The sequence below is a fragment of the Epinephelus moara genome, chromosome 22, assembly GCF_006386435.1.
Source record: "Epinephelus moara isolate mb chromosome 22, YSFRI_EMoa_1.0, whole genome shotgun sequence".
Classification (NCBI taxonomy): domain Eukaryota; kingdom Metazoa; phylum Chordata; class Actinopteri; order Perciformes; family Serranidae; genus Epinephelus; species Epinephelus moara.
The window spans coordinates 19,842,467-19,858,092 of NC_065527.1; the positions used below are offsets into that span (position 1 = coordinate 19,842,467).

The 15,626-nt window shown below is 41.5% G+C and overlaps 1 protein-coding gene across 1 annotated transcript in view; it reads right to left on the reverse strand.

The window, feature by feature from the left end:
* Positions 1–15,626, reverse strand: part of csmd3b (CUB and Sushi multiple domains 3b) — a 478,068-nt gene that overhangs the window by 144,614 nt on the left and 317,828 nt on the right. The window contains exon 10 of the mRNA XM_050035068.1: positions 13,555–13,676. Within this exon, the coding sequence (XP_049891025.1) occupies positions 13,555–13,676 (122 nt within the window). The remainder of the gene's footprint in view (positions 1–13,554; positions 13,677–15,626) is intronic.

The following is a 15,626-nucleotide window of genomic DNA, read 5'->3' on the forward strand; positions in this document are numbered from 1 at the left end:
ATTAAACCAACACTTTCTGTTTCATCTAAGACCAGAGAGAAACACATTTGGCAGAGGAGAAGAGAGAAAAGGAGAGGGTGTTGAGGAAGAAGAGAGAGAAAGGAAGAGACGGACAGAAAGGGGGAGGGTAGATAGAGAGAAAGAAGAAGATGGGAGGAAGAGGAGGAGACAACAAAGAGGAATGGGGTGGTAGTAATGAGCACATCTTTGATGCTAGCAATGTGCAGTGTTAGAATATTTCAAACTAGAATTCTGACTTGACCCTCAGGGGGAGACTGAAACCTCACTCTGCCGATCCGTCCTCCTATTCCTCTTTCCTTGTGAGGAATTTCCAGATTTCCAGATTCAATATTCTGCTGGTCGACTTCAAAAACATCAAAACATCACACAGGTCTGAGTCTCCTCTATGCTGGCGTGTTAACGGTTAGCAAATTTACATGCACATCAATATCTTCTTATTTCTGGGCATCGGTTTTTGTAATCTGTATTTAAACATTCTGTTTGAGTCAGGCATGATAAATATAGTTTTTTTCTCTCTCTTTACTGTCTGCAGTCTGGACAGCTGGGGACATGATACCACGTGTTGAAGTACAAACAGCTTATCCTCACTATGACCATTGAATTTATGAAGAAAGAAGGAACAAATGAAAACTGAGTACACAAAGCTGCAGCCATGCCTTTCCAATCACCTGCTGTTTAGCTGCTTATCTGTTGGCAGTGTTGCCTGATTTGCTTTTGTTCATGGGGTTAATTTTTATTTTTTTCACACCAAGAAGCTCAGTCAATTCTTGATTTTGTTTGTGGAAGCAGAAGCAGACTTTTTGTATGAGATTAGGGCTGTAAAGGTTTGTGTAGTCTCGCATAGCTAGACCTATCAGCCCACTTTGTTTTAGTGTTGTGCCAGCGTCTGTGAAAGTTCTGGCTGAACCCATCATGATTCAACACAATGGGGAAAAAAAACAAAACACTCTGGGTTGTTTGTAATTCTTTAAATCAATCACAACTGTCTCAGTCGACACTAAGCCAAGGATGCAGCGATGGTGCCCTTGCAAAATGGTGTGAAGAGATCATGGAAGAGGAAGAGGATTCTGCCTGAAATAGGCAGCCAATGGCAGACTTATACACACAGTTCACATCCTATGAGTCAGCCTACAGTTCAAGAATTTGTGCCAAAACTGTCTTTACAGTTCAGTGCACACAGCTGCACGCAGGATACCAATATGTAGATTGATTCAAGTACTGTGGAACAAATTTCACTGGTGCAGGTTCCTCCTGGAAACTTTGAGCTGTACATCGTTAGCAACGGGTGCCAAGATTAGCACAACAAGCTGACTGGGTCAGTCACACTATGATGAGCACAAATGAAAAAACGGAGCTGGAAGATTCGCCTGCAAGATTCCGGTCAGATACAACTAAGGGTTAGAGAGAAATGTATAGAAAGAGGACGGTGTGCCGGCATTGCTCTGTTGTTATAGGATACATGGAAACATATCAAACATGCTAAAGCACATTCTACGGCAACACCCAGATGTGCTGATCACTGGGATAAGGAAAAACAAGCAGAATGGGATAAAACAATAAGTAATTGGCATATAGCCAAGGTGGAACTAATTGTTAACACTCTCCTAACTCACAAGTTTACTTTTTAATTATTCTATTTATTTATTTATTTATTTACAATTTCATAGCATAACAGATGATTTTCAGTTTTATAGCCTGTTGTGACCTGTTGCCTTTTGGGAAAATGTCTTTTGGATGTTTGCACAGTGTTAGACAAGAATAGAGAATAATATTACACAATACAAAACATATTCCTTGTTTTTATATTGAAAAAAGAGGACAGGAGTGTGTCTTTCTTTGACACTTGGACTACCGTCTGTTCAAAATAAATCAAAAGAAACGTATGCCTACGCATTTGGGTTTTTTCCACCATACAAAACAGACACTGAACCGTGGCTCCAGTGTACCATTAAACCCCTACATGAGATACAACAATAAATGCAGCCATGCCCATATAAAATCATGCAAGCTGGAGAGCACCAACACCACCATCACCTAATACAAAGATGAAGCAGTGATCTGCCCATTGCTCACAATGCTGACTCAGTCTTATCGGCATGTAAGGCAGATTGGATTAAAGCATCACCTACAAACCTGCAAAACTCGCTCTGGCAAGCACACACACACACACACACACACACACACACTGACGACACACTGACGACTCAAACACACTGGCAGTCAAACACACATTGTCACAAACACACACACGCACACAGAAACACACTCACTTACACAGACAGGTGCAGTTTTGTGGAGATTAATGTGTCTATTTCTGTGATTACATAGTCACCATTTTCACACTTATCACAATATTCCCATAAACCCAAAGCAGGCTTTCAATACAACAGCAAGCCTGGCCATAAATAAGGTGCACCAGTCTATGTAGAGAATATCTTTACATATTTTATCCAAAGGTGAGAGCAGATTCTGCATTTAAAGGGTTAATCGCTAGAAAGATTACAATAAATAGACCATGTTGCATTCTTTTAATGTTGCACATTCTTGTTTCAATTGAACTCAATAGAGTAGTTATGTATTCAGTATACATGTTAAAAGTAATGTAAAGGTTGGATTTCATATTGATTTTAGCCTTTTGGGCTAATTAAGATAATAATTTGAATAGAAAATATATGTATTTGTATGTTTTTCATGCCGTAAAACAACAAACAGCCCTGCATTTCTTGAATTTCAGTAAACAGCACTTTGCTGGTGGGAAATAATGGTTCACATTAAGTCTCAGCAGTCAGTAGATGCTGTACTACTACAGCTGCCATTCATCTGTGTGTCTGAAAAGAGAAACTTTGCCTTTTCTAGATGCTGAATGTCGTTACTTGGAATATATTCTGAACATGTAGTTGGGAGTAATTCAATGCTGTTTTTTTGGCCAGAGAGGTGAAAAATAAACAGTTGGCCAGTAATATGATAAAAAAAAAGAGCCTTGAAACAGGGTGATGGCAATGAAGGCATAACAAATCCAAAAAAATCTGCTGAATAAGTAAAATGAAAGGGGTAGGCTTGCCACCATAGTTGGCATTACCAGTGTTAGACAGTGTTCGGGCATACACCAGATACACACAAATCGCATTCATGGCATTGCCCCCACCACTGTTTTGCATTAATCTTATAGAAATAAAACCCATTTACTTAATTTTCCTGCATCAGTGCCCATGTTCATTAAATACTCAAATTTGTAAAATACTAAGCTTACTAATATATAGTTGGACGACTACAATTACAACTGCATGCTTTAGCAGCACAGAGCTCTGCTCGAAGCAAGCTGGGACCTTATGTGTAAGGCAACAATGATGGGCATGTGCAACACGGGTGACTACGACCCGAATGTTGAGGAATGATGACAGAAGAAGAAGTGATCATCCTCAGGTACCCTGATGTGCCAGAGGGTCTGTTATAAAGAAAACATCTGAGAAGAGGGCAGGCACTGGCCTTTCCAGTGCCAGTCCCTCCTCACAATACGTGATTGGTTCAACCCCCAGTGGTTCGCACACAAAGACATTACTTGAAACCTGACTAGTTAGATTCTCGCTTGTGATCTTGTGATATTTTGGGAATCCAACTGCCGTGCAAGGTAAGTCCTCTGGCAGTGATTGCACCCTGTAAAAGAAGAGGGAGATGGAGAAAAGGAAGGAGCCACTGCCAAGTCTGAGCCAATGCCCAAAAGAAAAAAAAACTGTAGCAAGTTCATTAAAAAGAAAAAGGAATGCTGCCACAGCCACAAAAACTTTTCTGTTTGATGTAAGGGAAGGATCTAACAATGAAGATCAATGTAAGAGCTTTACAGATATTGAGGGTCATCAAGAAATATACTTTCTTGTAAAACACCCGGTTTAAACGAGTTTATTAACCGGTATGAAAATGATCTAATCACAGCAAGTAACATATGATGGAAACTCCCAGAAACAATGGCTATTGGTGGCTTAGTTAGTTGGATATGTAATGGAAACCATCCAGCCGTCTTTGTTGCTATGGCAGGAAAGAGAGCAGACCTGTTTGTCCATACAGTGTATGAAGACAGAGCAGGCCTGTGTGTTCCGATGACAGAAACTGGCCCATCTATCTCCTTGTATCCGTCCTTTACAGAACACCCTAATGCCACATCAGCACTGTTCACACAGCATTAAACACAGCTGGGATATAACTACATTACACTCTGCTCATGTGTCTAGTTGTGTATGTGTGTGTGTGTTTGTGTGTCTAAGAATGTGAACGCTGCACTGAAGTCAACTAAGATAGGAACCTCATTACTGACAGTGTGTGGGTTAGTGTTTATGTGTGCGTTCTGTATCTCTCTCAGTCTTGTGTATGTGAGTGTGCGATAGATGAAACTGAGCACTACATATTTTCCCTCTCCTCTAATAGGTTGGTGTTCATAGAAACATCCATCTTTCTCCCTCTCTCCCTCCATCCTCTCTCTATTTTCCCCCTCTCTTGCTGTCACCCTCTCTGTCTCTCTCTTTCTAATTGGCTGCTGCATTCCTTCTTTCCATCCATCTATGGCTTCTAGCCAATGAGGCGACAGAATTGGATTTCTGCTTGATAAAGCACTTCCTTTGGTTGTCGTGGAGACAATGAGGTGGGGGAGGCTCCTCCCTACCCATACCATAATAAGATCTAGGGATACCTTGAAGATACAGTTACTGCAGGAATATCTTAAACACCTGGCGAGCCGAGGCAGTGATGCAAAGAGGGCACAGACAGGGCCGGGGAATAATAGATTGTCTGTGACAGTATTACAGTAAACCCTCTGCCACCCGCTCCCCTTGTACATGCTCTTGCCTGGATGGTATAAATTGCATCATTGGAAGAAGACCTGGGCTTAAGCTGATGAAGACTGATGACTGAGGCCCAGTGGAACTTAGTGTTTTTTTCCCTTACTTCTGTTTCGCTGAGCTGAATCCACCAGGTGCCCGTTTTTGAGATACCAACTTGGAACAGGAACCTGTGGCAAAGGCAATGTATGCCTTTTACTGTTGCTATGCAACTACTGCACTGAAAAATGCCTGTGAATCACAGGGCTCTTTTGCTTAATGTTAAACACATCTTAACCTGAGTCCTGAAAAGTGCTGTTTGTCATGCCAACAAGATGCAGAAGCGCGCAATTTTAATGACTTACAACAAGAAAAAAGAAGCTGGTACAGTAATTTTGTTTTTGTCTTGTGATTTCTGCCTCGTGGCTTCAGTGTGTGTCTGATTTCTGTTCGGCAAGAGGGCATTTCTATACCCAGTTACTGTAAATTAGTACAAAGAAAGCCTACCCAGCAATGTAACTTCCCCTTCTCACTGAGCGCCCTTGCATTCTTTGGTGTCTGTCATAGTGGATTTAACTAAACATGCAACATGGCAGCCCTGCAGTTGTCATCTTATATCCATGATTTATGCATTACACTGTACATGCAAATGCATATGAAGTAACGCAAAGCCAGTTCATACCTAATGCTGTCAATTTATATAACAGAGCATTTACATGTTCTAATATAGCCGTGTTCAGTCAACTTAACAACAGCTGACACATACAGTAGACATGAAGTTGCAACAAATATCACCTTATCTTACGCATCATAAACAGATGATAGAAAGAAAGTGCTTTGACTCATTGATATCATAGAAGACATAAACAAAAGAAGAAACTAAATGATGGGGGAAATGAAGAAAAGATAATAGTACAGTGAGATCTGTTTTCTGAGATGAGGTAGGAGAAGAGAAGAGAAAAGAGAGAAGTACAGTAATGGCCATCTCGTCATGCCATCCCCAAGGTTAAATGAGAACAGGAGAGAATGAATTGGCTCTAAAGACTCATTCTGCCAAAACTAAATGAAGCAATAACATCAGAGAGCTATAGAACCCCATTAACACTTAACCTGAGAGAGAGGGGGAGCAAAGGGGTGGGAAGACAGAGGGGGATTGAGGGAATGGGGCTGACAGAGAAAGAAAGAGACGAAGAGAAGAGAGTAGGGTTGTAACACTTTGTGTATTTGTGCCAGACGGTCACAACAGGGGGTGACAGTTCGGTGCACCCAGAGTAAATGGTATGTAGTTTGCTGGGTGTGCTGCGGAAGTTCAGGAGCATGAGTCACGTTTTTAGCAAAATATGTTGAGGTTAACACAACAAGCAGATTGACATGGGAGTCAGCCACACTATGACGTGTGCAAATGAAACGTCAGAGCTGGAAGACCTGCCTGCTGCTCCTTATTTGGTTTGTCAATTGAATATGCTGATGCACATTTAGTGGCATCATCCACTCATCAATCACTCTTTAAAACCCAGATCTGAAACAAGAATTAAAATTAAGACAAACTATCATCGACAAATTACTTTTTTTTTTGCATGTGACCCAACGCATACCCAACCTGCTGCAGGACTCTGGGCCAAAGGTAACTAACTCTAACACTCTTACTAATGCCCAAGTTTTAGTTTTTATTCTTCTTCTTTCTTTTTATTATGCTTCTCAGTTTTCAAGCCAGGTTTGACCTGCTGCTTTTTGGGCGTGTTTGTTCAGTGTAATACAGAAGGGTTTGAAATGTTGCTTATTTTTATGATCAAAAGGGTTTACCAAAGTTGGCAGTGGGCAAAATGCTCTCAGTCCCTCCCAAGAGGATTGAGTCTGTCTATGACAATTGAACTACTGTCTTTCTGAAATAAATGAAAAGAAATATATCTGTATGAATTTGTTTTTTTCCCTGACGCTCCAAACCTTGACTCCTGAACCAGGGTATGAACTTAAGGCCCAATCCCAATACCCTCCCTTGTCCACTACCCCTTAGCCCTTGGCCCTACTCCTAGCCCTTGCCCACTACCCCTTGGCCCTCAAAATGAAGCAACGAGGGGTAGGGGTAGAAATCTTTCCCTAGGAATTGGGACACCACTCACTACGTCACCGTGTCGGTTACGTTCACGCATATGTAACTATTTTAAACAGGAAGCTGCGAGCCATCTACATTTCCAACCGGCATCTTCAACGGAGTCTCATTCATCCTACCGATCGCGTTTGCTGCATTCATCATGCTTCGTTTGATGAACGACAGACGACAGGGGACTTCTGCTAGCTAGCTAACCAGCTAACATCACGAGGCAGCATAGTTATACTAGCTGGCGTGTTATCGTAATGTGAAAAGTCCGACAATTTTGCAGAACAGGACAGATGACAGATAGTGCAAGCTAGATAGCTAGCTAACAAGCAACCTGATGACGGTAACGTTAGCTATGTATGAACTTTTTTCCCCGTCTCTTGCTCAGTGGTAGCCATGCCGATGTCTACCCCTGGCAAGTCAGCATCTGAAATCCCTCGCTCCAAAGGGCTAGTTTCTTACCCACTACCCCTCGTTATGCCCCCTACCCCTACACGCAAAAAGGAATTGGGACACCACTACCGCTCGCGGGAACGCGCAAAAATGTAGGGGGAGGGCCAAGGGGTAGGGCTAAGGGGGGTATTGGGACGGGCTCTAAGTGTGACTTCTGTGTACTATTACACCCCTAAAAGAAAGGGTTTGCTCGAGAAACCCCGTGTCTCTTTACCTCCAGCGTGTGAGAAGGAGACAGTGAGAAATGTAGAATATGTGTGAGAATGGGTGCAACAGAGAAAGCGATATGAGTGCCCTCCTCCCTCTCCTTGTTCTCTCTCCCTCCATAGTAATTTGATGGTTTCAGGCGAGCTCTTTAATGAAGAATCTGGGTAATTCTGAGGACAGTGCCTCTGGGAGTGAGGGAGGAGGAGGAGGGAAGGGCAGTGTAAAAAAAAAAAGTGAAAAAAAGAAGGATGAGACAAGGGGAATGAGAGAAAGGGAGTAAAGGATGAAACAGGGAGAGACGTGTACAAGCAATAAAAAAGCAATGTTCTGCTAGTGGGAGAGGCAGGCTCAGTTGGGACGATTCCTCTACTCTAAGTGTGTCGTGGCGCTTCCCCCTCTTCAGCCTCAGACTCTCTGTCCTCCGAGTCCCAGTGTGTGTTTATGTATCTTGTTGCCTTCACTCCTCAGGAGATCAACCGACCCCTCACCTGCCTACTAAACTGCCCCTCATTCCCTCATCAGCCTCCTAATTGAGGACAGCTTTTTAGTGCCAGTATGCCGGATCATCAGTGCTCCCGCTCTATTCTCGCCTGTTACCTGTTGTTTACCTGCCAATTCCCCGCTGTTTGTTTGCCTCTGCCACCTGCCCATTATCAGCCTTTTTTTAAACTAGTAAATCACCTTTGACTCCATTAGATGTGTGTCTGAATCTCCCATTTCCTGTTGCAACTACTCACTTGAGCCATGACAGAATGTGAATTCCTAAACCATCGGGAACTTACAAATTTTCCTCAACACTAACGGTGAGCAAAGTCTTTAACTGAAGGTGACAAATGTCTCTAAACCAAAACATGTAATTTTGCAACCTTGAAATTAATAATTACGAAGTCAACATTGTGATTAATGGTAACGCCATTTGATTTATTTTCCAATATATTAAAAGCCTCCCTGGTATTTGATTCCCCCTTTTTCATTTAATGAATGTGTACTGAAGTATACGATATTGGTAAGAATAGCTCTTCTTGGAATAATAATACTTGGCATGCTCCTTTAAATCATAATGCACGTCACTGAAGAATTTAAACTTTAAAAATGTATTCCTTTTGAAAAGTATATATTTGAATTGATTGATTAATGCCATTGGCTTCACCAACTTTAAAGCATCTTCATTTAAATCCACTGGAAAGAAATGACACTTATCTGAAGGCAGTAAGACAAGTCTGACAGCACTAAAGATGTGAATCCATGAGCGAGTTCTAGATTTACATATTGAGGTTTTGAGTTTCTTTATGATATGATTAATATGAATGCTCTCTCATGTGCGTCTTCACAGGTGTCCCGCATGAATAAAACAACTTGCCAAGACAGATGAAAAATGAATGAAGACAGGAAATGATTGGGAGTTATACTAAATGATTTGTCACTCTTTGTCATGCTCATCCCTTTCTCGTGCTTTCTTACTTCATCTGGCTCTTTGAAAGCCTCCATTCCTCTGTCTTACACAATTTCTATGAGTGTCGAACTGATGAATGTGACCACAGTTTCCAGTTGTTTTCAGGTCAGCTGGAGTTTATTTTGTTTAAGATTACTTTTTAGGTAATTTGTGCCTCGTATTGCTAGTAGTTGAATGGTAGAGAGGAAATATTGTAAGGGTACTGACACACAGGAGTGTTGCAGTGGGGGAAAAAGTGGACATGATTAGCCAGGGCTCCAGTGGGAGGGTGGTCCTTGAAAAGCCTGGAATGAAAAGTTTGGTCTTGTTTGCCATTTTTTATTTCTCAGTAATTAGTGCCATATCTACATTTAAACTGGCTAAATAAATCAGTTGACTGGTTGAACTTTGTATAACAGAAACAGTGGGAGCTCTTTGAGGCCCCTATCTCCCCTTAACAGTGCAAAATGGTTTAGTGGAACCCTGCACTCGGAGCCGTCTTCAAACAGCTAAGCCAAATGGGTGACTGCTCATGCAGATGGGGCACCAACGTATACTACTACTTATGTCTTTCCCCAAGGAAGGGAAATCAGGGTTTCAGTAAAGTGAAGAAAGAAAGACAGAAAAGGGAAAGCATGCAAACTAACTTTATAGAATAAAATAACATTTTAAATCATGAATCCAGAGAGGGAGTGCAGGGGGCCTAGAACTGGTGCTTCTCCCCTGCTGACACAACGAACCAATGGTCAGCCACTGGTCAATGTCTGGCCGTCTGTGAGCATTTGTTGCTCTAGTTTTTGCGGTGTCCTATATTGTTGTCACTAGTTGAACCTTGTTAGCTGTTTATTGGTCGATTCAGCATGTTGTATCAGCGTCGGACCTGACTGAGCCAGTCGGTGAGAGAAATCCCTCTGATTGGCAGTTTGGCCACATGCACGAGGTCAGAAAGCAAACAAACAACTGAAGTCAAGAGGGCATGAAGTCGAAACTAACGTTTTATATCAGGCAAGATTTATTTTGTAGCCACTGAGCTCTTCAGCAGTAACGGTTTACTAGCACACGCTAAATATCCTTTGTTCTTCCAATATCGGGTTGTGTTGTTAATGTGCTAACTAGCTAATTAGCATCTTGAATCCATCCTGTCAGTCTCCCAGTTTTCCCTTTTGAATGACGAATACAGACTACCACCATCTGTTGGTATGTAGAGATATATCCTCTCACACGGACACAAATTGCAAGTGCTAGTTGGCCATTGACCCTAGTCTTTGCGGTGTGTTCAAGCACAACTTTCTGGCCGAGTCACAGGAGACGTGAGGCGACACAACAATCGGCCTTCATTGCCACTAGTTCTTTGATGTCGGTTTGGTGGGTTTGGTGTTTTTAGGCCTTACAAGAGAAAGGGGGATGACGGGCCAGACTTGATCCAGGGACCGTTTGATTTATGTGGTATGTGGCTTAGCCCTTACGGCACTGCTGCTGTGTTTGCTCTAAATGCATGTTTATCCACTTCAGGTCAGGTGCTGTGCAAATTTACAGACCCTTGAAGACCTCAAGTTTGATGTAGTGTCGTACTTGGTGCATGACACATTGTATATATGATGTAGTGTGATAAAAGACATGGATATGATTCAGTGTGGTGTATGACATATGTGGTGCAGTATGGTGCATGACATGTACATGTAATAAAAAGGGGCATAACAGCACATGATGGGGTTAAGATAAGGGGCCATAAAACTGACTTGATGTAGCTTCGGGTGATCTGTTCCTCATTCAGCTCAGCGTCTTTGGCAATATCCATAATCATACATATACATTAATTTTCAACTTCTTACACACACACACACACACACACACACTCACAGAGACACACACACACACACACACACACCCCACAGGGTGCAGCAGGGCATTAGTATTATAGCCTTAAACAGTCACATACACAGTGTAGCCTTCAACAGAGAATGTATTGCTCTAGGCCATAAACCAGAGGCCTTGGGCTGTGACAGGGAGAGCTGTGTGAGAGTAGGGGGGTAAGAGAGAGACAAAGGTTTTGAGCAGGAGCAAAGAGCGAACGTGTGTGCGTGTGTGTGTGTGCGCGCATGTATTTGTGAGGGTGCTAAAAGACGAACTGTGTGCATCTGAGTACACATGTATGTTACAGTGTATCTGTGTACGTGTGAGTGTCTGCGCATATGTGTATGTCTGTCCCTATGGTGCTGACGTAGGTGTTGCCATTGACGACAGAGCGGTCACCACAGTGACCCTGAGAGGAATAAGGACGTGTCTCCTGAATACCAATTGGATTTCTCCTGGGACATAAAGCAACCAATCACGGCCATCCATCTAACCTCCAGCCTATCGTCTGCACCTTTGTAGGATTAACCAATCACACAGAATTAGACACTGATATGCTCTGACTAGCATATAATTTACAGTGCCTCCTACATGAATAATCATCAACACATTTCACTTATGTAAAAATGCTGCTAAACTAACTTTGTAAATGGCTGCAAGGACTGCAGACAACAACGGTACTCACTGCAGCATACCGTATATCCAACACACTTTTTACAATAAGGTGAACTTTAAAGCTACAGTTGGATATTATTGTGATAAAAACTTTTTGTAAAATTTACTAAAACTGTCACTTTATTCCGCGGTGCGCCGAAAACAACCAATCAGAGCCTCTAACAAAGCAGTCAATCCTGTCAACAGCTGCTCATGAACTGTGGTCAAATTGTCAAACTAGCCAGTGCTGATGAAATCTGAATCAAGATTCTGTTACTGCCTTGCCTATTTCTCACCTCAAATGTTCTCAGAAACATATTTGCATATGTGCTGTTTAACTGTAAAATGAGGAAGTTAGTGACCTAGCTGCCTTATTGGAAATAGCTTAGTGACTCACCAAACTCTGCCCACGGTGCACCAACGTTCTCATTTTACAGCTAAACAGTACACTAAAATATGTTTCTGAAAACATTTAAGGAGATAAATAGGTAATCCCAACCTGTTCTCATCCCCACTTGCTCCCCATATTGCTGCTTGGTCAGTGTCATTCACATTTACATATTACATGCTAGGTATCCTCCTGTGTTTGCTGTTGACATTCCGGGACGGTGTGTTATTTTAAGCCATGCAGCAAAGCATGTGGTTAGGTTTTGGCACTTAAAGCACGTGTTAAGGTTTAGAAAATATTTATACAGGAGGCAAACCTTGGCCTCACAGGTGAAAGTCCTGGGTTGTTGGACCCATCTACCGCTCCTCTCACCCACCATAGAGGAACTTTCCAGCTCCCTAAATTACATTGTTACTGGCAGCATTTCAAACTGACGCCATCCAGCAGGGTATCATACAGCAGCAATCTGGATTCGTAGTTGATCACTGCTGCCTCGTCTGACAGTTTGACCACAGTTTGCAAACAGTGATTGACAGCTGCGTTCGAGACTCCTCGGCTTTGATTGGTTATTTTTGTTCGAGTGTAGTAATATTATTAGAAGTGCTACAAGGCAGTAGAGTAGACAGAGGCATATGATTTTCTTTACAGATTATCGGTCTTATTTACTGCTGTGTGAATATAGTGACAGTTCTAGCAAACATGACAAAAGGTTACTGTTTAATTTTTTTTTTATATATGATAAGCACTCCCTACTTTTGCTCTGCCAATGCTGCTGTTGTTTCCACTTCCACTCCATCATTCACCTGCGAGTGCTTTTTTGATGAAGTGCTTCGTGTGGGTTTTCCTTCTATGACGACAATAACTTGACATCAACCTAAGATAGGTAGCTAACACAACTCTACACTAACCAAGGGCTGAGGAGGCTAACAACAAGCTTATAAGGCAGATGGTAAAAAGCACAACACTCACCAGCAACATTCAGTGCCCAGCTGATCTGTTCCCACAAATGGGCTTTTCTGTCTTTGTTGTAAAAGTTTCTTACTAACATCATACAGCTCAGGGAAGACAGAAACGAAGCAACAGTGACACTTTTCTAAAAGATTCTGGGATTTTTTTTAACTAGAAGCGCTTGGAGTGGTGGCACATAAAAGACACCGGGCACTTTGCCTTTTGTCTAGGCTCCCGCATACACTCTCTCCTCACTGGGTACAATTAAAAGAACACACTGGTGCTCTGAAAAAAAAAAAAAAAAAAAAAACCACTATGTGGACACGGCCTACCTGCAAAAACCAAAAATATATGGAATCATACAACAATAATTGCATTCCACATGTGTTAGTTGATTGATATTATTTTTATAATTTAGTACTTTTACAATACAATTGACAGTTGTTGTTTTTTTACAAATTAGCACCAGGGTTTAGGCATACAGTATTTTACATACGAATATATTACTTTGTGAATTAGATTTACTCCTGCATGTGTTTGAGTGGGCATGGCAAACATGTATAAATCACAGATGAGCATAATCTGTGTTTTGTTCCAAAATGATTAAGAGCAACATGTTAACAACAATTTGAATTTGAGAGTTCAATTGACGGACAGAGAGACAAAGAGTGAGAGACAAAAGGAGATTTACCTTATTGGGATTTGAAGCAGTAATTATCCACACACACTGAGCGTTGCTCTCATACTGAATTGGGAAGTTCGGAGATGTGAAGGTTCCTGACGGCCCTTGAAGATTACTGCCACATGTCTTCACTGTGAACAGAGATAAAAGAACATAATGTCATTGTTTTTAGCGGCAACTGTAGAATTTGCAGTGGTGTAAGCATAAACAGTTGTGTACTGTTGAGTTACAGCACAACAGAGAGACAATTACCTGCATAATTAAGCCATTAGGTTTATGTTTAGCAGCAGACTCTCAGAACACATCTATCAGCAAAATCTAACACGTGTGGATCAAAATAGCGGTGTAGTAAAAACAACTATAAGTGACACTAATACAATTTCAAGAGTGTGGTGACAGACAAGGAAAAGAAGAGAAGGGAGAATTCTCAAGTGCGGACTAGAACAGAAAGAGAAGCAGAAGGTCAGAAAGATGTTATTGATACCGTCAGCGACGTCTCCCTCGATAGAAGTACTTAATTGGAAGCTATTGGCTGTGAAATACCACAGGATTAGCTAGTATTGACTGATAGAGACACTCACCAGCAATTTACTCTCAAAATCTATTGAAAGTCAACAACTTCCAACTACTAGCTGGGTAAGAATTACATTCCATCTTAAAAAGACGTAAAAACAAAAATGCAGCTTGGGACTACGCACATCTAACATTCAGGCACGGTGCTACAATTGGGCTAGGGGTGCTTTAGTCACATCACAAATCTGCACAGCCCTCTCAGACCTCTCAAGCATTTTAGAATTTCTAAATGATAAAATATATAACAGGAGACAACCAGTCAATCCAATCCCTGGTTGCATGCTTGTGCAGCTCGTGTACCCTATAGTTTGTGTGGTTGTGTGTGATGGTGAAGCTCCCACTTAGCACTGGCAAAACAAATCTTGGGGCTGGCCATACTCACATTAGATATAACAGAATGATGTAACAGGTACACGTGCTTTCATCTACTTGAGCATCTAAGCTAGCTGTGGTTCACCAATTACATTCTCAAGCACTATTTGTTCCTTTTTGAGCTCTCAAAAAGCAAATAATTCATTTTCAAATATAAATTTCTATAAGACATAAATAAATGATGTCTCTCTTTTCAGTGAGAGGCTACTTGCCGCAGTCTTTATAGGCATTACTATATAATCTTCAACAAAACATTTGAATGGCATGAGTGCTTATGCTTCTACAATGCACCACTTCCTTGCACTTCAACAAGTTCCAATACAGAGAAAGTTTCAGAGCAAGAGCATTAATGCAAACACAGAAATTCACTATATCTTAGATCCCTCTCCGGTGTCCACCCGCCTACACACAGCACAAGAGGTAATGCTAGCGCTGTGCAGTGCTAACCTGATATCAGAATTGTCACCTCATCCTAAAATGGAGTAAACATTATGAAGAAAGTAAAAATCATAGTTAAAACAGAACCACCTGAAAGAAGCGCAAGGAAACAACGCTAGCTAGTACTCATGTTTTACTTTAAGTTTTCGGCGTAGCTATGACATTGGTTGAAGAGAGAGGATAACAAATCACAGTGAAAGGCTGGCTTGTTAATCTAAGTCATGTTAAGTTTAGACATGCCAACATAGTCTTACTGGCTTGCTTTAGTTGCGAAGTAAAAATAAACTTCGGTGTTGGGAAATACACCATCAAGGCAATGAATAAAGGGGAGGAGTGGCGTGAGATGGTGACACGTCAGAATTTAATGTAAGAAAGCCGAGCAAATTCTGATTCTGAGCACTTAAGCAAGAATGAAAAAACTTTGTCGAAATAAAAGTGTTATGTGGTTCATTCGAATTTCAAGGACTTTTATGTTCTTTATTTAAACAAGGGTCTGTTTTCAAGGCTTTTCAGTGCTTGATTTTTTTCCCTAAAGCACTTTAAGCACCTTGTGTGAACCCTGTGAAAGTCTCTATGTGAATCCATAGAAGCATATTAACCTACTGTGTGTCAAAACAAATTCATACAAACTCACCAACACTAACTCTGAAGCTACACTCAGTGGGGTGTTGAAAATGACACATGCTAGTTGTTCGATA